Source organism: Myotis lucifugus, unplaced genomic scaffold (genome assembly GCF_000147115.1).
Source record: "Myotis lucifugus unplaced genomic scaffold, Myoluc2.0 scaffold_53, whole genome shotgun sequence".
In the NCBI taxonomy this organism is placed as follows: Eukaryota; Metazoa; Chordata; class Mammalia; order Chiroptera; family Vespertilionidae; genus Myotis; species Myotis lucifugus.
Window position 1 is genome coordinate 1,242,943 of NW_005871101.1, and position 20,508 is coordinate 1,263,450.

The 20,508-nt window shown below is 42.2% G+C and overlaps 1 protein-coding gene across 1 annotated transcript in view; it reads left to right on the forward strand.

The window, feature by feature from the left end:
* PLD1 (phospholipase D1) overlaps nucleotides 1–18,430 on the forward strand; it is a 131,001-nt gene extending 112,571 nt beyond the window's left edge. The window contains exons 24-25 of the mRNA XM_023753885.1: nucleotides 10,199–10,333; nucleotides 18,129–18,430. Of these exons, the coding sequence (XP_023609653.1) occupies nucleotides 10,199–10,333; nucleotides 18,129–18,286 (293 nt within the window). The 3' untranslated portion in view covers nucleotides 18,287–18,430. The remainder of the gene's footprint in view (nucleotides 1–10,198; nucleotides 10,334–18,128) is intronic.
* Nucleotides 18,431–20,508: the final 2,078 nt, after the last annotated feature.

The window sequence follows — 20,508 nt, forward strand, 5'->3', positions numbered from 1 at the left end:
GGGGGAGCTCCCCAACCCCCTGGCCCTGCTCTGTGCCTGATAGGGGGGAGCTCCCCAACCCCCTGATCGCCCTGTGGCTCTGTGTGTGACAGGGGCAGGGCCACAACCTCGCGATCTGCCCTGCTCTGTTTGTGACAGGGGAAGGCGCCCCAACCCCCTGATCAGCCCTGCTCTGTGCCTGATAGGGGGAGCTCCCCAATCCCCTGATCGCCCTGCGGCTCTGTGTTTGACAGGGTGCGGCGCACCAACCCCCTGATCGGCCCTGCTCTGTGTGTGACAGGGTGCGGCGCCCCAACCCCCCGCCCCCACGGGCCTTGCTCTGTGTGTGACAGGGTAGAGCCATAACCTCTCCATCGGCCCTGCCCTGAGTGTGACAGTGGCGGCGCCCCAACCCCCTGATCGGCCCTGCTCTGTGGGTGATAGAGGGTGGCACCCCAAGCCCCCTCCACAGGCCTTGCTCTGTGTGTGACAGGGTAGAGCCATAACCTCCCCATTGGCCCTGCCCTGAGTGTGACAGGGTGCAGCGCCCCAACCCCCTGATCCGACTTGCTCTGTGTGTGACAGGGGGCGGCTCCTCAACCCCCTGATCAGCCCTGCTCTCTGCATGACAGGGGGGAGCTCCTCAACCCCCTGATGGGCCCTGGTCTGTGTGTGACAGGGTACGGAGCCCCAACCCCCCTGATGGGCCCTGCTCTGTGAGTGACAGGGGGCGGTGCCCCAACTCCCCTATTGGCCCTGCTCTGTGCGTGACAGGGGGTGGCGCCGCAACCTCCCCATCGACCCTGCCTTAAGTGTGACAGGGGGCGGTGCCCCAACCCCCCAATTGGCCCTACCCTTAGCGTGACTGAGGGTGGCATCGCAACCTCCCGATCCGCCCTGCTCTGTGCATGACAGGGCGGCGCCCCAACTCCCCAATCAGCCCTGCTCTGAGCCTGACCAGGCGCTGCACCTAGGGATTGGGCGTGCCCTCTGCCACCTGGGAGCAGGCCTAAGCCAGCAGGTTGTTATCTCCCGAGGGGTCCCAGACTGCGAAAGGGCACAGGACGGGCTGGGGGACCCCCCTCCCCCCCTGAGTGCACAAATTTTTGTGCACCGGGCCTCTAGTTTAGATATAAAAAGGAATATACTGATACATGCTACAACATGCATGAACCTTGAAAGTATTATGCTAAGTGAAAATAAAGCAGACACAAAAGGCCAAAGGCCACATATTTTATAATTCCATTGTTTATGAAAAATTTTAACGACAGAAAAGTAAATTAGTCATTTCCAAGGTCTAGGGAGAGAATGGAATGGAGAGTGACTCCTAATAAGTATGGTTTCTTTTGGGGGTAATAAAAATGTGTTAAGATTAGATGGTGGTGATAGTTGTATAGCATCTCAATATACTTTTAAAAACACTGATTTGTATACTTTAAAAACTGCATTTTATGACCCATGATATTTTAAATGATTTGGAAGCTTTAAAATAATGAAGTAAACTTTTAGTGTGTGTGTTCAGTGTTCAATAATTTTTCACTAATGATCTGCTCAGTCTAAAAAACTTTAGAAACAGTCTTTGACATAGACATGCACATCACCAATAATAAATACTTTCCAAAGTTGTATCTAATTGAATCCAGGTCAGAGAAGATTTACCAGAGCATTATCCCTAAACTCAATTTTCTAGTGGCTCAAAATGAAGATGATAGTGAATGAGTAAGTCTAAAAGATACACTGATAAAACCAGGAGAACCATTCAGTGCTGACCATGGCTAGTAAATTGCAAAAGTGAGGTTATCCTATCTAATAATAGACAGACATGGTAATTGACCATACCTTCGCTACACCTCCCATGGGCTAATCAGTGTGATATGCAAATTAACCACCAACAAAGATGGCAGATAATTTGCATACTGCAGGCAGGGCGGGACAGTGCCATCCCGCCTGCTCTTCCGCCATCTGGGCCTGCTATCTGCGACCCGGGGCGGCAGGCGTCCGTGTGCGACCCGACCCAGGGTGGCTGGGCAGGGCAGCAGCGATCTGCCGGCCCACCCGGGCATCCCGTGTGTGACCTGACCCGGGGCGGTGCCCCAACCCCCAGATCGGCCCTGCTGTGTGCTCGACCTGGGGAGGCGGGGCAGGCACCGAGGGATCAGGCCTGCCATCTGCCACCCGGGGAGCGGGCCTAATCCTACCAGACCTGAGGCCCTGAACCTAACTGTCCCCTATACCTGGGCTCCTGGGCATTAAAGAGAAAAAACCAACATGATATAGAAAAATGTTAGTTACATGCAAACAAGTGGTTAGAAGTGGTTAGAATAAGATGGAACTTGGAGACATTGTAGAAAATAGGTCTACCTTTCATCTACCTTTCATCTAGCGCCAATATTCCACCTTTGTGTGGAAATTACCAAAAAATCAGTACAGTAGTCTGGTAGGGCTAAGCCAGCAGGTGGTTATCTCCCAAGGGGTCCCAGACTGTGAGAGGGCACAAGTGGGGCTGAGGGACACCCCCCCCCCGCCTCCCCTCCCCCACAGTGCACAAATTTTTGTGCACCGGGCCTCTAGTAAGGGAATAAAAAATCAGAACAAGCTTGTTTAGTTTCTCAACCATAAAAATGGCCCAAGCTTATTATAAAGCATTCCCTTGGCTCTGGACCCTTTTCCTGCCTTTGCCTATTCAGGGGAAAAATTGGATTTTAACAGAAAAGTAATTTCAGTGTTAAGCCCTCTTATGAAAAGATTTCCAAGTACCCTGGGAACAAGTCAAAATCAGATATCTCAGTGGGGGGAATGTTCATACTCTAAACAGGGAAGAACAGATTAATTACATAATGCCCCTTTTTGAGGTACAATGTTCTATTGTGGCTTTGTTTTTGTAAATGCGTAGTGGGCTTTAAATACATGAACCAGCTGATCTCTAATTGGATAGAGAACTATAGCTGTCTACTGTTTCTGTTCTTTAAAAATAACAAAACTGCCGCTGTGAATATGTTAAGATTCCTGAAAAGAAAACCAGCAGCTATTAGTGTGTAATTATCTAATACGCCAATCTCCAGGGATTTAGTGTTTAATTTAAAGCATTTCTTTATCATTTTTATACTTGTTGTGAATTGTGACATTTTAGCATTCAATTTAGTATAATTCAACAAGGTCTGGAGGCATTCAATCAGGATTAGAAATGTACAGATACCAAGTGCTACAAGTTTTGAAGTAACAAAAGCCTGTAACAACTATTGAAGTCCTTTCATAGAATTTCCTTACAAACATCGAGAGACTATGGTATTGACTTCCTCATCTTTCAAGGTGTATATGTACCAATGTTCATAACAGATATGTCCCAGGGGTCTGTATAAACCTCGAGATCCCCAAATACCTATTTAACTTGGAAACCTCCCTGATACGTTTTCATGTATTGCTTCGCAGTCATGCTTGCATACGGTCCTGGCATTCTCACATCTTCTTTAAAAGGCACATGTTTCCTCAGTATATGCTCACAGCACAGGTGAACTCCGCCAACTTTGTATCTAGTTTTCTTCACAGAATGAAATACCAGCTGAAATAGTTTCTCAACTTGCTTTTTCTTGCTAGATGGGCACCCCACTGCCTATGACAGGCCACACTTGAAATCACCCAAAATGTTCACTTTCTGAATGAGGAACCCTTATCTTTTAGGTCCTGTTACTGGTACTCACCGTTAGCGTTCTTCTTGAAGGCATTGTTCATAAGCAAGTTAAGTCTCTATCACTTCCTAAGAATATTTCATAGTCAAGGATGTAAGCTGGACTGTGTGGGCGTGAGGCTCTCCAGGGAATTGATGTGTTACTGATACGCTCCAGCCTCGCTTGGGACGGCACCAATCCGTGCCTTCGAAAATTACAAATTATTAGGTCTTTAACCTTCAGGCTGCTAACAGCTAGTCAGTATCACTAATCTTTAAAAAAATATTTTAAAATAATTTTAGGCTTCCAGTTTCTAGAACTGCTATATATATTTTATTCTGATTTCCCAAATGGTAACATATTATCTTTTTGCTTCATCATTCTCTCTTAATAGGTAGGTGAGTATTTTTCTCCTGGACCATGTAGGAATAAGTTGCAGCCATGATACCCATTTACCCCTAAATACATAGTTTCTGAAAAAAAAAAACAAACCACACAAACAAACAACAAAAAAGCAGGGCATTTTTAAAGCAGCTATAAGTCAATTATCAAAACCAATGAAATTAACATTGATGTCATACTATTATCTTACTGTAGACATTATTGAAATTCTGCCAGCTGTCTTACTGATGTCCTTTACAGCAAAAGGGGGGTGGGGATGCTTTATTCTGACCCAGGATTCAATCAACAATCATGTGTTGCATTTGGTTGCCATGTATTTTTATTTTTCTTTAACCTGAAATAATCCCTCAATCTTTTTTTCTTTTTCTTTTTGGAAGGTGGGAGACTTTTATGATCTCGATAGTTTGTTTTGTTTTTTAATTTTATTTTGTTGTTTAAAGTATTACAAATAGTAGTACATATGTCTCCTGATAGTTTTAAAGGATATAGACTAGTTAATTTGTAGAGTAGCCTCCAATGGGGGTATATTTATTGTTTCCTCATGATTAGATTCAGGTTATGCCTTTTCAGCAGGGATATTGCAGAAGTGATGTTGTTCCCCGCAGGCGATACCAGGAGGAACACATGTTGCTTTGCCCCATCGCCAGTTGTATTAACTTTGACCACTGAGTGAAGGTGGTATCTGCCAGGTTTCTCCACATAAAATCACTGTATTTCCCTTTGTAACTAATAAGTATTTTGTGGGAAAATACTTTGAGACTATGTAGATATCCTGCTTTTCATCAGACATTCAATAATGTTTTTAGCATGCATTGAGTCTTTTCTGAATCAATTATTACTATGATTCAATTATTATTATTACTATGATAGTTGCTAAATGCTAATTTCAAATTCCTTTATGTCTTCTATATTTATTACTTTTTTCTAAATTCTTAGTTACAATGCTACTAAAATGAGAGCTTTCCCTTCTTTGACATTTATGTATTCATTCTTATATTTATACTGGTATGAATTTATGGATTCTTACTTTATTCAATGGATCATAATTTTTGATGCTCAGATCACACATGTTTGGCCTTTAAGGGGCTTTTGACAGGTCACCTTCAGCCTTTGTTTTGTTTTGTTTGTTTGTTTGTTTTTACTGGCACTCCTAGATCTAGTCCTGTAATCAATCATTTCTCCAAGGAGCCTGGGTTCTTTCCGTGGAAAATAGAATTTAGAAACTAAAATCTGGGTGCTAGATATGATCATTGCTACTGGGTTATCACTGCTTTAGGCCCTTTGTATTCTGTCAATCATCTATCATCTATCTATCAATGATCTGTCTATCAATGGTCTATCTATCTATTTATCTATCTATCTATCTATCATTATCTATCTATCTGTCTATCTCCATATCTCCATACTGATACCTCCAATTCTAATCCCCTAGCAAAGGATTCCTTTCTTTTATAGTGAGAAGCCTGGCTCCCATTACCTACAGTATATGTACCCATTTCCTCAGCCCCAGAATGCACAGAGAATAGTTTCTGAATTGCTAGCCCATGCTAGTATGAGAAATACATCTACTCACTAGAATTTAATGTTTTGTTTATAGTTTTTTGTCTTTAGCCTAAGGATATTTGCATACTCAAAAGTTAGTGTTCAAAATTTACTTCGATTATGTTATTAATTTGAAATACAGTTGGTTTGTTTGCTTTGGTTTGTATTCCATTTTAAGGTTTTTTTCTGTATCTTTACTTTTTTGAGTGTGTGCAATATACTTCAAACAGTCATAAATTTAAAAAAGCAAACTTAGATGTGTCACTTCCCTATACTTTCTTTTTCTTCTCCAACCACCTCTTTCATCCTATTGCCACCCACCCTTTATGGGTAACCAATTTTTTCAATTCCTAGATTATTTTTGCTTTGTTTCTTTTTGCACAAATGGAGAGATACATGTATACTTTCTTATTCTCCCAATCTATTTCATAAGAATAACATACCTCATATTCTCTTATGTACTTTGCTTTTTCATTTAACAATATATCCTGAAAGTCACTCCATATTCATCGACATCTTCATGCTTTTAACCTTAGCACGGTCTTCCACAGTTAATGCAATCACCTTCCTATGTGTGGTCAGTTCGATTGTTTTCAGTGGTTTTGTATTACAATTATGCAATGAATAACCTTGTTGGAATTTAGGATAACTTTCTAGAGTGACATTTCTGGGTCAATAGGTAATTTTGTTAGATATTGCCAAATTTCCCTCCAAACAGTTTGTGCCCATTTGCATTCTCACCACCAATGAATGAGAGAGCCTGCTGCAACAGTCTCACCAACAGAATGTGTTATCCCACTTTTTCTTGCCAGTCATATGGGTAAGAAATGGTTTCTCAGTGTAGTTTCAATTTTCATTTCTATTATTATAAGGGAGGGTGAATATCTTTTCCAAGGTATATTTTCACATGTGTGAATTGTCTATTCACGTCTTTTTCCCATTTTTCTATCAAGGTTTTGATCCTTCTCCTTCAGTTATTAAGTTATTTTCATGTTAGGACTCTCCACTCTTCATCTGTGACATACACTTTCTCCCACTTTGTCATTTTGTCTGTTGTTTTTGCTTGTGGTGTTTTGTATCATGAAAATGTAGTGTTTTGGTATTTTTTAAAATTGAGTCAGTGTTATCAATCTTATATTTTATTGCCTCTGGACAGTTGCAGGCCTTCCCTATACTCAGGTTATACAGGAATTCACTCTGTTTTCTTCTTGTATGGAAAATTTTATTTGCAAAAACATCCAGATAGTTCCATATGCTTTCATTTCTATCTCTGATCAATTTGGAGTTTATTTTTGTGATTGGTGTGAGGTAAAAATATAATTATTATCTTTTTCAAATACAAATGCAATCATACTAGCACTCTTTATTTAAAACTCCTAGTTCTTTATGTAAAAACTAGTCCTTTATTCGTGCCTGGCAGGGTCCCTCAGCCTGGCCTGCACCCTCTTGCAATCCAGGACCCCTCAGGGGTTGTTGGAGAGCAGGTTTCGGCCAATCCCCACAGGCTAGGCCGAGGGACCCCACTGGTGCATAAATCCGTGCACGGGGCCTCTAGTATGCATATAAGATCTTTATTTAATCTCTTCCCATCCTTCCCCTAACCCCCTTCCCTCTGAGACTCATCAGTCTGTTCCATGTTTTCATGCCTATGGTTTCTGCTCCTGTGTTGAGTGTCTGCCCCATGGTGGTCAGTGCGCATCATAGCTACCAGTCAGAGGGTCAGACAGTCAGGCAGTCAAAGGGTTGCTTAGGCTTTTATATATATAGATCATTTCCTAGTCATTTGAGATGCAGCCTTTATGTACATATGCAAAATTTCCATATGTACTTGGATCTATTTCTGGACTTTCTATTCCATTCTCAGGTTCAGCTGTCTATTTATGGGCCGGTTCTGAACTGTGTTAATTATATAGACTTGGTAGATGTGTTAATATCGAATAGGATTACTGCTCTGTCATAGCTTTTCTTTTCTAGTTTTATTAATAACCATCCTTGAATGTTTATTTTTTCCATATAAACTATCTTATCAGGTTTTCTAGCTCCATAAAAATGTGTTGGTATCTCTACTGAAATTATACTAAATTTATAAATTAATTTAAAGAGAGTTAGCACTTTTTAAATATTGCATTGATTTATCCCAGAACAAGGGATGTCTTTTCATTTGTTCAAGAATAGACTATTATCTTTCAATAGTGTTTAAATTTTTTCTTCATAAAAATTTTTACATATTTATTGCTAAGTTTATCTTTAAGTGTTCTATCTCCTTTGTTGTGAGATTTTATCTATGATTATATCCTCTGACTGGTTATTATTTGTGTGTGTGGAGCTACATGTTAATTTATATTCTAGCATGCTTATTCTTTTATTGTTTGAGAGAGTTTTATCATTGATTCTCCAAGAATACAATTATATTATCTATAAATGGGAGGTGGTTTTACTTCTTATGTGATTTCTTTTGTCTAAATGCATTGGCTAATACCTCCAAGGTAATATATACACACATACATAGATGTACATATATATTATACATATATAACCCATGTTATATATTTTGAAGCATGTTAATAAAGTATTCGGTATTTCCTATTTTTTTCATGGTTTTTCATTAATGAAAAAAGTGGGTGCTGAATTGTGTCAAAAATTTTTCAGCATCTCTTGAGATAATCATAGATTCTTCTCCCTAGATTGATCAATATTGTGTATTATACTAATGGGCTTCCTCATATTGAGCAGACTCACACCCCTAGAATGCATCTCCCATGGTCATACTGTATTGTTTTCTGAGTGTGTACACTAATCTTCAGTCTATAAAGGCCAAGGCTCTATGGCAGTGTCCTACAAGGAATGAGATCCCCTAGGACACTTGAATTATAGATTTCTATTGAATCAGAACCTCTGAGGAGGGTCCCAGGATTCTGCTTTTACTGGACCCCCCACAGGTGGTCTTTCTACACACTGAGAAGCATTGGTCTACTTTATTGCTCAATGTGGATATTTTATGGGAACTTACTGCAAAAATGTTTATTTTAGCACAGGATTTGCTCCGTGACTCTTTTAAAAAGCTGCTTTATGTCTTATAATTTTAGATTCTAGATCATGAGCCAACTGCAGGAAAGTAGATGATACAGAGAAACCAAAAGATGAAATACTAGCTGCCACCTGTTTACCCATTCATCTCCTCACCCGTTTATTCGACTTCGTTAGTACTATGCAAGGATTAGGGATACAAAGCTGCGTAATACCTCTGCAACAGTAGGCAAAATGGAGGATTAGATAAATGTTCATAAAAGAATATATTTGGCATTATATTAGGAAGATTTTCCAGGAATTTTATGGGCATGAAGGGCTTCAAAGAGGAAATGCTCCTCTCTCTGGTTCAAGGAGGAGGCCGTGCTTGTACAGAACATCTTTCCAAATAGAAACGTAACAAATGGAGAAAAATTTATTTGCAAAAATCTCCTTCACATGAAACTGTTTGGAAATGCATCTCCCACACACGATGTACTGGAACACCAGCACATCAACTCCTGGCAAACACAGCTGCAAGATCACCCATAGAGGTGGGGGAAAGGTTATCTGCAAGTGGAGGAATCTCTGTATACAACCTGTGAAAGAACTTCTCTCCAAGATACCCATATGTAATAGAAACACTGAATAACATCAGCAGTAAAATAGAAAACATTAGTAATATGTGGAAACTTCAGTAAATGGAATATGAACTCCATTGGTTCTATTAAAGTGCTTTAGATGCTTACAAAAAAAGATTTACATTCTCTTTCTATTAGAATTTGTGATGGCTTGGTTCCACTTTATTTATTATAGTATCAGACTTTGCTCATCTAAGACAACTGCTCTGTGGGGGAGGGTTCATACAATCTTGTGGCTGCCACTCAGGTCAGAACAGTGGTTATGGGTTAGCTTGGTATGGAATGCATTTCGTATCACATGAATGGCCCTCACATGATGAGAGGGCAATGTATTAAAGTACAAACCTGGCTCTGCTTGCTCTGAAGGAAAGTCTCCCAATGTAGCCAGGATTCCTTTCATGTCCTAATTGTAATAATTTAGAAGGAGGAGTGTTATTTAATTGCCAACATTTTTATTTACCCAAAGTCTGTAAAATTTAACTGCTTCTTTGTGCTGAATATGCTACAAACGATGCATACATCAGGTAGTTTGGGCACTCAGCGTGCATCTGATTTAAACAGTAGCAGGTGTCCACCAAGATAGATGCCAATGTCACACCGGAGTCTTGGGTTATCCGCTCTGGCTCAGTTTTAATGATCAACACTAAGTAGTTACTCACCAAATCATTAAAGTAAAATGTTCATGCTTAAATATATTTTTGGATTGCCTCAGCAAAGGGAAGATACAGAAAGCACTTCAGTATGATTTTTAATCTATATGCACCAAGTCAACAGTGTAAAATTCTCCAGATAGCAAAAATAGATCCTGAGCGAGTTCTGAAATTACACGCACACATTCACACACACATTACACCATCTATTCTTAACAGTCTATTTAAGTAGTATATTTGCTTTGATAAAATGTAGTGTGCCTTTATTGAGCTTGGCTATAGTAATTGTAGTCATTTCTTTTTAAACTTACAGTTGGCAATCAGTGGATAAATTATATATCATTCTGTGGTCTTAGAACACATGCAGAGCTTGAAGGAAACCTAGTCACTGAGCTCATCTATGTCCACAGCAAGTTGCTAATTGCTGATGACAACACTGTTATTATTGGTAAGTAGATGGTCTCTAATTGTTTCTTTTTTAATATTTTTTTTATCGTCTAAAGTTTTACATATGTCTCCTTTTTCCCCAGTTGACTGCCCCACCCCAGCCATTCCCACCCCAGGCAAGCCCCCACCGCCCCAGTGTCTGTGTCCATTGGTTATGCTAATATGCGTGCATACAAGTCCTTAATTGTGTTTCTTGCTAGTTGACTTATATCATGCAAAAACCTCTCTTTCTATTCCTCCCAAGCTTCCTTTGCAGTTGAGAGAGACAGTAACATACTATCTAAAACATTTCTGGAGCAGTCTTTTTTGCATACAACCTTTCTAATCCCTGTTTTTATCCATGAAGAAACACAGGCACAGAGCAATTAAATGGCCATTGTGCAAATTACAGTATCCAAGGGCAGCAGTTTGACCCAGCAGTGCAATAATTGGCCTGCTCTCTTTCATTCTTTACTGTCCCCTTATTTTTATTGAATCCAAGTACCTACATTTTGGGAATGGACGGGGGAGAAATGGGGAGGAAATGAGTACCTGATGGTAATTTGTATGTGTTTGCACCACACCCACCTAACCGTTTTCACAGCTCTGAAGTTGTGCAAGAGTCAGAATTGGAAGGATATGAAAATATTGTTGCCTCTGTGCATTCTGTTTTTCCCCTAGAGTCTGTTTTGGGTGTCATTAACCAGGGTGCAGAGGGGACCAGCTTTGCTGGTGTAAGGTGGTTAGGGGAAATTGGGAAGTAATCATATGATGCACCCCAGACTAAGGTCTGCAGTCTTTTCTTGTCAAGGATACACAACAGAGTTCTGTTCACATAACTTCTCAAAAGCCTCTCTGAGAATTTCCAACATTGTTCCCCACCAGCAGATTCAGAGACAGTTACTGGTTGTGTATTCTACCAGATTAGATCAACCTGCCCAGAGGGATGGGTGTTCAGCTTTGTTGTTGCATACACATGGAAAGCTTTGTTTTCCCATCCTTGAATTGTTTTGCTTTCAAATATGATGTTACACATACACGGAAAGGGCAGGATGAGAAACAGTATTAATAATCACCCAGGTAAGTGAGTTGACAAGGGTGGAGATGTTACTTAGATATACAGTGTGTCCCACTGTTGAGGATTCTGCTCATCTGTTTTAAATGGAGTTTTTCAGCTGTTGTCAGATGCTTCCCTATTCTTTAAGAAACTAAATGTTTTGGAGTGTTTTGAAATGTTTTGGCAATAAATATGTTTATCCTCCACTGTAAAAAGCAGGGGGGAATCTCTTATCTAGTACTAATGAGACTGTCTTACCTGGAACATGATTTGAAAAGAAAGAAAAAAATATTTTTTCTGAAGTTAGAAAATGTATAGACCACAGTGTGGTCTCACATGTGCGTGCACACAGGTACACACACACACACACACACACTTTTTATACGTATACAAGGACATTTAAGAAAAATGTTTTGTGTCACTGATCCCTTGCTCTATAGGGACCAGAGCACTGTAGGGATTTATTTCCTCCCCCGTTTCCCCCATAACAGGGTTTCTCTTATTTCCCACACCTACTCTGGCCTTGCTCTTCAGAAGCCATCTCAGAATATATTTATATTAAATTCGGCAATGGCAGTAGGAAGGGGAAATGCTGATGTTTGCTGAAATGGAAAAACAAACAAAGTGAAATAAAGTTCACTGGATGTCTTTAGAAAGACTTCAGAACTCTGGGAGTAAAAAATGACCGCTGTAAATATTGTACCTGTAAAGGTCATGTGGGCTGGCAACCGGCTTTGTTTTACATAAAGGATCCCTGCAGAGTAGTTTGCAGTAGCAGAGCCATCAGTTCACTAGGTTGGCTGAGTTTTTTTAATTGACTTATTTTCTAGAAAGGTCTCTGAACCCCCAAAAGGCTACAGTTTATTCAGGCCAACAGTAACAGATCAATGTTGCCCATAATTGCTGTCCACCCTGTAGAAACAGAAGGTGTGGCCTGGGGAGTGTGAAGGGGTCCTACGTTAGTCTTCAGGGACTGGGTTTCTGTCTCTCCTTCCTCAAGGGCACCACAGATTCCCCTGGAAAATTCCAAAGGTGCTTCTGTTTCTTTTATCTCAGTGGAGACTCTAAGACCAAGCAACATTGTTGTTGCTGCTCTCACACACATCAGCCTGTTTAAGTTCATAACACAGAGAACAACATTGGGAATTCTCAGAGAGGTGTTTGAGAAGTTATGTGAAGAATATTGAACAGGATTAAGCAAGTATCTAAAAGCTTAAAAGAAGTTAAAGTGATCCATGATTAAATTTTCTAACATGGGAAACGTATGCCAGAATTATTGGATAATTGACCTAAGAAAAACGAGTAATTGTTCACCCTCGCTTTTTCCTCATGAGGAAATACTTGTTTCCTCCCATTGAAGGTCTCTTGTGTGTATACTCATAGCTTTCATTATCTGTTGGCCTGGGTGACCTGCTGGTTATGAAGCCTGTGTCCAAATCCAGTTTTCTAATCCATCTCAATATTGTCACTGAACCGAGTTAACATTTATTTGCTTTCCTAAACACGAGGCTGTCCTTACATATAATTTAACTCTACCTGGCTGACAAAGTGATGTTTTAGTGTTCACTGATCCACTGCAGAGCACAGAAGGGAGACATACAGCAGGAATCGGATCAGTTGACGAGGTGAAATGATATTTTAGTGTTCACTGATTCACTGCAGAGCACAGTAGGGAGACGTACAGCAGGAATCGGATGTTGCTGCTGCCCTGCAGCCCTCCTGGGCTGGAGGGGTGGCGGGTATTCTTTCCACCTGACACCAGAGCATCCACGTGGGTAGTGCAGAACCTGAGCAGGAAGGTCAGGGTGGGTAGGTGAGTGGCTGTAGTTGAAGGGCTGCCCCAGTAAAGGGAGATTACACTGGATCTAGTCTGGTGGGTCTCAACCCTGGCTGCATTAGAATTGCCTGGGGAGCTTTAAGAAAACATATCATTTAGGGGGAAGTTTATTCAAGTCTGCAAGTTACCTTAAACTAGATTCACCAACCTCTTCCCCCCGCCCCTCCAAAAAAAAAGGATAGATGAAGGGATGGATGGTATTGCAAAATACTAATGGCTGGTTTCTACTTGCAGAAATTGTGATTATTTGGTCTGGTGTGGAGCCCAGACATCAAGGTGTTGTTGTTTTTGGCACCAGTATTTTTATTTTTATTTATTTTTATTTTTTAAAAAATATATTTTATTGATTTTTTACAGAGAAGAAGGAAGAGGGACAGAGAGTCAGAAACATTGATGAGAGAGATCGATCAGCTGCCTCCTGCACACCCCCCACCAGGGACGTGCCCGCAACCACAGTACATGCCCCCGACCGGAATCGAACCTGGGACCCTTGAGTCCGCAGGCCGACGCTCTATCCACTGAGCCAAACGAGTTCGATGACACCAGTATTTTTAAACGCTGCCTAGGCGATGCTCATGTACAGTCCAAGCTAAGAGCTTCTGAACTGGACACACAGGGAACACAAGTGGGTGGAAGGACAGAAGAGCTGATGTGGGTTCAATGGAAGAATCAGTTGTCCTTTAATAAGCTAAAATAGGGCACGTTGGTGAATTCCGTGTCTTTTGTGGCGGTAACACATGGCCACATACTTAGTGGCTTCAAACAGCACACACTTATTGTTCTGTAGGTTAGGAGCCCAACATGGGTCTCACTGGGCTGCCATCAGGGTGTTGGCAGGGCCGTCTTCCTTCCTGGAGGCTCCGAGGGAAGCCATTTTCTTTTCCAGCTTCCAGAGGCGGCCCACATTCATGACCCCCTTTCTCCATCTCTGAAGGCAGCTATGTTCCATCTCTCTGAAAGTTCCCAAAACTTTCAACCCATTCTGCTGTAATCTCCCCCTGAACCCCCTCTGCTTTAAGGACCCCAGTGATTAAATTAGACTCACCCAGCTAATGCAAGGTAGTCTCCCTATTTTAGGGTCAGTTGATTAGCAATCTTAATTCCCCTTTGCCATGAAACACAACAAATCCACAGGCTTTTACATTAAACAAATCCCTCAGGGCCATTATCCTGCCTACCACCGGAGGATTCACAATTTCTGAAACAAAATATGAAAAAGGCACAAAGGAAAAGATGGATAAATCCAGCTACATTAAAATTCAGAAGCTGTATTCATTAAAAGATCCCATAAAGAGAATAAAAAGATAAACCACAAACTGAAAATAGATATTTGCAGCACAGTTAATAATCCAAACCAATAAAGACTCCTATAAGTCAGTCAGAAAAGACAACATCCAAGGTAAAATGGGCAAAGGAACTGTAGTAGAAAAGCACCAAAGAGGACATATATGACACCCATAAATATACAAAAGATGTCCATCATCATTAATGTAATAGTTTTTAAAAATACCAATTAGCCAAAATTAGAAAGCCATGCAATCCAAGTATTGGCAAGGCTGTGGAGCACCAGGTCTCCAGTCCTGAGGACAGAGCCCAGGTAAACACTCATGTGTGTGCACCAGAAGACATACACGCACTGTATTAGAGCATAACTGGGCTTCACAGCAAAACTCAGACACAGCCAACCGCCCACCAACATAGAATGAATCAGTCCTGGTGTGTTCACTCAAGGAAAATCATGATTAAAATTATGCACAGATAAATCCCAAAGACATACTATTGAACAAAAGATGCAAATCTCAAAAGATTACATAGGATTCCCTTTATATAAACTAAAAGCATGCAGAACCTCATGAGCAGCAAATTCTCTAGAAAGTTTCCCTCTTGGAGAGGGAAGGGCATGCATGGGAGACACCTGAGGGCTTCCGGGATGTGGTAAGGTTCTGTTTTTCAGCCTGGGTGTTAAATTCAGTGATGATTTAGTACTCCAAAGATATATATTTTTTCATATACTCCTTTGTATTTTGTTGTATTTCACATGTTTTAAAAAGTTCCTTAATATTATGAGACTTAGAAAATACAATTTTCTAAAAATTAAGTGGTTTTAAATATCAAGCCAATATCCCAATGAAAATAAGAGATTGTAGTTACTGCAAAAAAGTACTACGTGACTACAACGCATATTTGTTGTAAACAATGCAAACTCTAAGGGCATGTATGGAACAAAAGGTCAGAATTCCCCTTTTTGTCCTCCTTTTCTTATCCAGAATTCACTCCCCCTACTTAACAGTTCAACGTGTAACTTTCTAGAGCCTCGCCCTCTCTCCTTTCCCACGTTATAAAGTAGAATGATGTTATATCTGCTGTTCTGAATTTGCTTTTCAGAGTGTGGAACCGTTTAACAAGAATAGAGGTAGCATTTACATCAACAAACATCTCTTTTTTCAGTATCTCATTACATTCATCTAAAATATTCTCAGCCCCTTTTCACATTTCTATTAAATAGCAGCCAACACTTACTCAGGGTGGTTGAGAGTCAGTGCCTGGGTAACTCCATATCAGCCCTGGAAATAGAAAAACCACTCCTCTCTCTAAGAATTCCAGCTCAGAATGCCAGGAATGTGTTTCTCTCTTTGGGAATAGGGCCCACCTTGGTGGGAGGGAGACTGGGGGACTGGTATGAAAGCGCGCGTGTGTGTGTGTGCGCGCGTGTGTGTGTGTGTGTGCGTGTGTGTGTGTGTGTGTGTGTGTGTGTGTGTGTGTGTGTGTAGGAGGCTTCCCATCCCCAGTTTTCCTGACAGTGGAGAGCAGTGATGGCCACCCAATGCAGCCCGAGAGCGGCCTCTGCTGGAGGCCAGGGGTAGTGAAGTCCCAAAGCAGCACTGTGCACTGTGGGAACTTGGTTCCTCTCCACGCTGCAGTTCACACACCAGGGTGAGGGGTGATTAACCCAGAGAGGAGGCTTCTCTGATAAAATGCTACTTGTCCTTTCCTACGGCGATGTTCTCTGGTGCAGACATTATAAAGCATTAAGAAGAATTTGATAATGATGCCAATAATAATTAACACTTGTAGGGCCGTTTATAGATTAACAAGTGCTTTCACATGACCTTACTTAATTCTTACAGTGACATTATGATCTCAATGTATAAAAGGCAAAGCTGAGAAAGATTAAATGACTTGGCCCACACTAAGGCTGTGCCAACTGTCCAATCCAAAGATATAGCTGTACATTTTCTAGTGTAATCAAAAAGTGTATGTATAAAGGACTCTTGGTTGCTAACAAAACACTATTTCAAAGGTTGTCTAGTCACCTTACAGCATTCCGGTAGTGCTCCTAAATGTCTGGTGAGGTGCTCCATCCTTTCTCTGTCACCCAGGGTCACTGTGGGGCTCCATTCGCATCCATAGTTATCATAGATTTGCATATTAACTACATGACAACTTTGTGCAAATGGTAGTGATGTCTCCTCAAGATGGGTCCGATTTTTCTCATGTACCACATCCCTCCCGGTGGGCTCGGGCCAGGCTGCTGTCACCTTACACCCTGAGTGTCCCCATCATAGGGGCTAGCCCGTGCCCCAGTGCCCCACTCCCCCGAGGCAGTGGAGTATGTGATTAGGGCAAGAGGAGCGAGAAGAAGAAAGAACTGTCAGGCCCTTCTGTAGTTTCTAGGACACCTCAAGGATTCAAAGAATGAATCTGCAGTGATTAACACAGAAAATGTGATGGGGTTTCTGAATGCGAGGCTGAGGAACGCAGCAAGCACAGGTTGAACTATTAAAATAATTGCCCTTCACACGGGAGTCAACATTCTTAGCTCGTTTGGATTTAAAAATAGGCTGGAAGAAAGTTGATACAGAAGCTGTTGGCATGCCACACAAGTGAGGCCAGAGAATGGAAAACCCAGAGCCACTGACGGTAATCTGTATTGAGAGTGGACTCTTGCTTGTGAAGGTACTCTTGGGTTTTGACACTCATAATTCTATGATCATAAGTTAAAGTCTACAGAGTCTAAGTCTCAAAACTGACTGAGTTGAACTGGTAAGCATATCTTGTATTCTTTATATGCTTAATGATTATACCAGTTAGAATCCTTTGAGCCACAAAATAGAAAATCCAGCTAGAAGCGTGTGAAACAATAAGGAAAACGTATTGTTACATAACAGAAGGTGAGAACATTCTAGCGCTGGCTAATTCAGTGACTTAGAGACCCAGGGTCTTGCTTCTTTCTGCCCTGCCATCTCCAGCTTGTCTGTCTCCTCATGGTTACAAAACGGCTGCAGCAGCCTAGGAATCACATCCTCATCCACCTGCTCCGTCAGAATAGCCAAAGGCTGGAAGCAGCAGCATTCTGTTCTTGTCCCAGTTTATGAAAAGGAAAAAAACAAAAAAACTTTCACAGAAGCCCCTAGCAGACTTTTCCTCATGTCACACTGCCTAGACCAGTGGTTCTCAACCTTCCTAATGCTGCAACCCTTTAATACAGTTCCTCATGTTGTGGTGACCCCCAATTTCATTGTTACAAATTGAACATAATTAAAGCATAGTGATTAATCACAAAAATAATATGTAATTATATATATGTGTGTGTTTTCTGACTGTCTTAGGCGACCCCTGTGAAAGGGTCGTTCAACCCCCAAAGGGGTCGCGACCCACAGGTTGAGAACCGCTGGCCTAGAATCATGTCAAGGGCCCAATCTAAGTCCAACACTGGCCAAAAGAATGAAATTATAACTGCTGGCTTAGACTGATCCAGATGCACCCCTGGGTTAGGGAAGGGCCCCCATCCCTAAAGCACAGCAGCTCTTGCTGACCTGAACACAATTAGGGTTTTGTTAGCAAGATAGAATCGAGTGGGAGGACAGCTGACAGAGTCTGCCTCGAAGAGAAGATTGTTCAGCGTCACTGTTTCTCCTACAGGCTCTGCCAACATCAATGACCGAAGCATGCTGGGAAAGCGAGACAGTGAAGTGGCAGTCATTGTGCAGGACACCGAGACGGTCCCTTCGGTGATGGATGGAGAAGAGTACCAGGCAGGCCGGTTTGCCCGCGGACTTCGGCTACAGTGCTTTAGGTGAGCCTCCAAGCCTGGGTCTGTCTTGACTGCTTGTACTGCAGTAGAACCGGAGCCCGGCCCAGCCTCAGCCGCCTCTCCAGGTTCTTCTTCCTCTAATCGTGTCTCCCAGATACAGGACGTGAACCACCAGGACTCCGTGAAATGACAGTATGTGTGGCTCAGACATTGTCTATTTTAATGGTTTGTATTATGTGTATGTGTCATGGAGAAACTAGCATTTTAAATCTATTAATGGATTTAGGACTAGGCCAGGTCAGGCTATCCAGTATCAACTTAAGTTTTTTATAGTGAGTTTATTTCTAGAAATGGAAATGATTCCGGTAATATAAGAATATAATAAAAATTATTTCAGTGAATGCCAGAGACTACTGGTATTATTTTACATGTGGAAACTTTGGTTCTCATTGAAGATGACTCCAGACATGGGAGATTGCTGACCTTCTGCAAGAAGGTGTGAGTTTTAAACAAATCTGTAATCAATCAGAGGGAACACAGGGTTAGGAAGCAAGGGCTACGTGGCCTGAAATGAGTCCTTCATTTATTATTATTTTTAATGTGTATTTTTATTGATTTCAGACAGGAGAGGGGGAAAGAGAGATAGAAACATCAATGGTAAGAGAGAATCATTGATCAGCTGCCTCCTGCACACCCAACACTGGGGATCGAGCCAGCAACCCTGGGCATGTGCCCTGACTGGGAATCAAACCCTGATCTTCTGGTTCATAGGTCAACACTCAATCACTGAGCTACAGAGACTGGGCAGAGTCCTTCATTTAATTGTTACTGAGAACTTTCTAGAGTTGGCCTCAAACTGGCCCCATCCCAGGCCCAGTCGTCTAGGCTCAGGGGTCAGTGACCCTTCTGGAACCTAACTCCGAGATGGCTCCTTATCTCCTCACTCGTCCCTTGCTCACTGAGACACGCTGAGCTCCCACTGTCTGCGGACACCCTGACCACTCCCTCACCTCTAGGCTTTTGCAGTAAGTTCACAACCGTGATTCTAGAACTATATCTGCCAGGATTGGATTTCACAGTGAGAGGTGTCCCTGTATAAGGGCAGTGCTTTCAGCTATTTGGGGAAAGGCGCGGGACAGACACATGCAACAGCACCGTCTCAACCCTTCTGGTGTTAGTGGTCGTATTTGAAAACTGATGAGCACAAAATGAGCCCCTCCCTTCCTGCAAATGAGGGTGGCCATTTCCCTCCTTCCTAACTCTGCTTTTGAAAACTAATAAAAGCTTCGGTTTCAGAGATGGTTCACTCTGTTCTCACTGCCCCAGGAGCTCAGCAAACCCATCCCTCAAAATTGGACTGTCAATACCATCTCACAATTTTTATTGCCTTTGTTACTAATTGTTTTGCCAGTAAGATTTTTTTCAAACCATTGATATTTCAGTTAGCTCCTATCGTGTTCTGTTTAGCAGGGGAAGAGTTTAAAATTAGTATCCTGCCCTGACCAGTTTGGCTCAGTGGATAGAGCGTCGGCCTGCGGACAAAAGGGTCCCGGGTTCGATTCCAGTCAAGGGCATGTACCTTGGTTGGGGGCACATCCCCAGTGGGGGGTATGCAGGAGGCAGCTGATCGATGTTTCTCTCTCATCGATGTTTCTAACTCTTTATCCCTCTCCCTTCCTCTCTGTAAAAAATCAATAAAATATATTTTTTAAAAATAAAAAATAAAATTAGTATCCTGCTAAGCAACCCATTCATGAAATCAACCAAAATATTTCTGAAAATTCTTTGCTACCCACATGCTGCAGTCCTGCCCAGCACTCACGCTTGCTGCTGGCACCGGCCCAACTTGTACCAGTTGCCATCATCCAGTGCCAGTCAGTGGCTGCTGACCCTGATTGCCCCTGAGGGCTTCTCTATCTCCCCCTGCTTCTGAGGGGTGACTGGGGCAGCAGCCTACACTCGCACCCGCTGTCAGCGCCAGCCCTGCTTGCACCCGCTACTGGCGCCAGACCCAATTGCTCTGCGCTGTCAGTGGGTGCGAGAGGGGCCGGGGCCATCAGCACATGAGAGCGACAGCACAGGAGTGAGGCTGCCATCAGACAGGGGACTGACAGGCCATGGCTGGAGTGGTTGGGTAGGGGGACGGACAATGGGCTAAGACCCACCCCTGTGCCCACTGCAACCTCGTGGCCCACAATTCCTTTCAAGGTGCACAAGTTTGTGCCCTGGGCCCCTAGTATATAATAATAAAAGCATGATATGCTGATT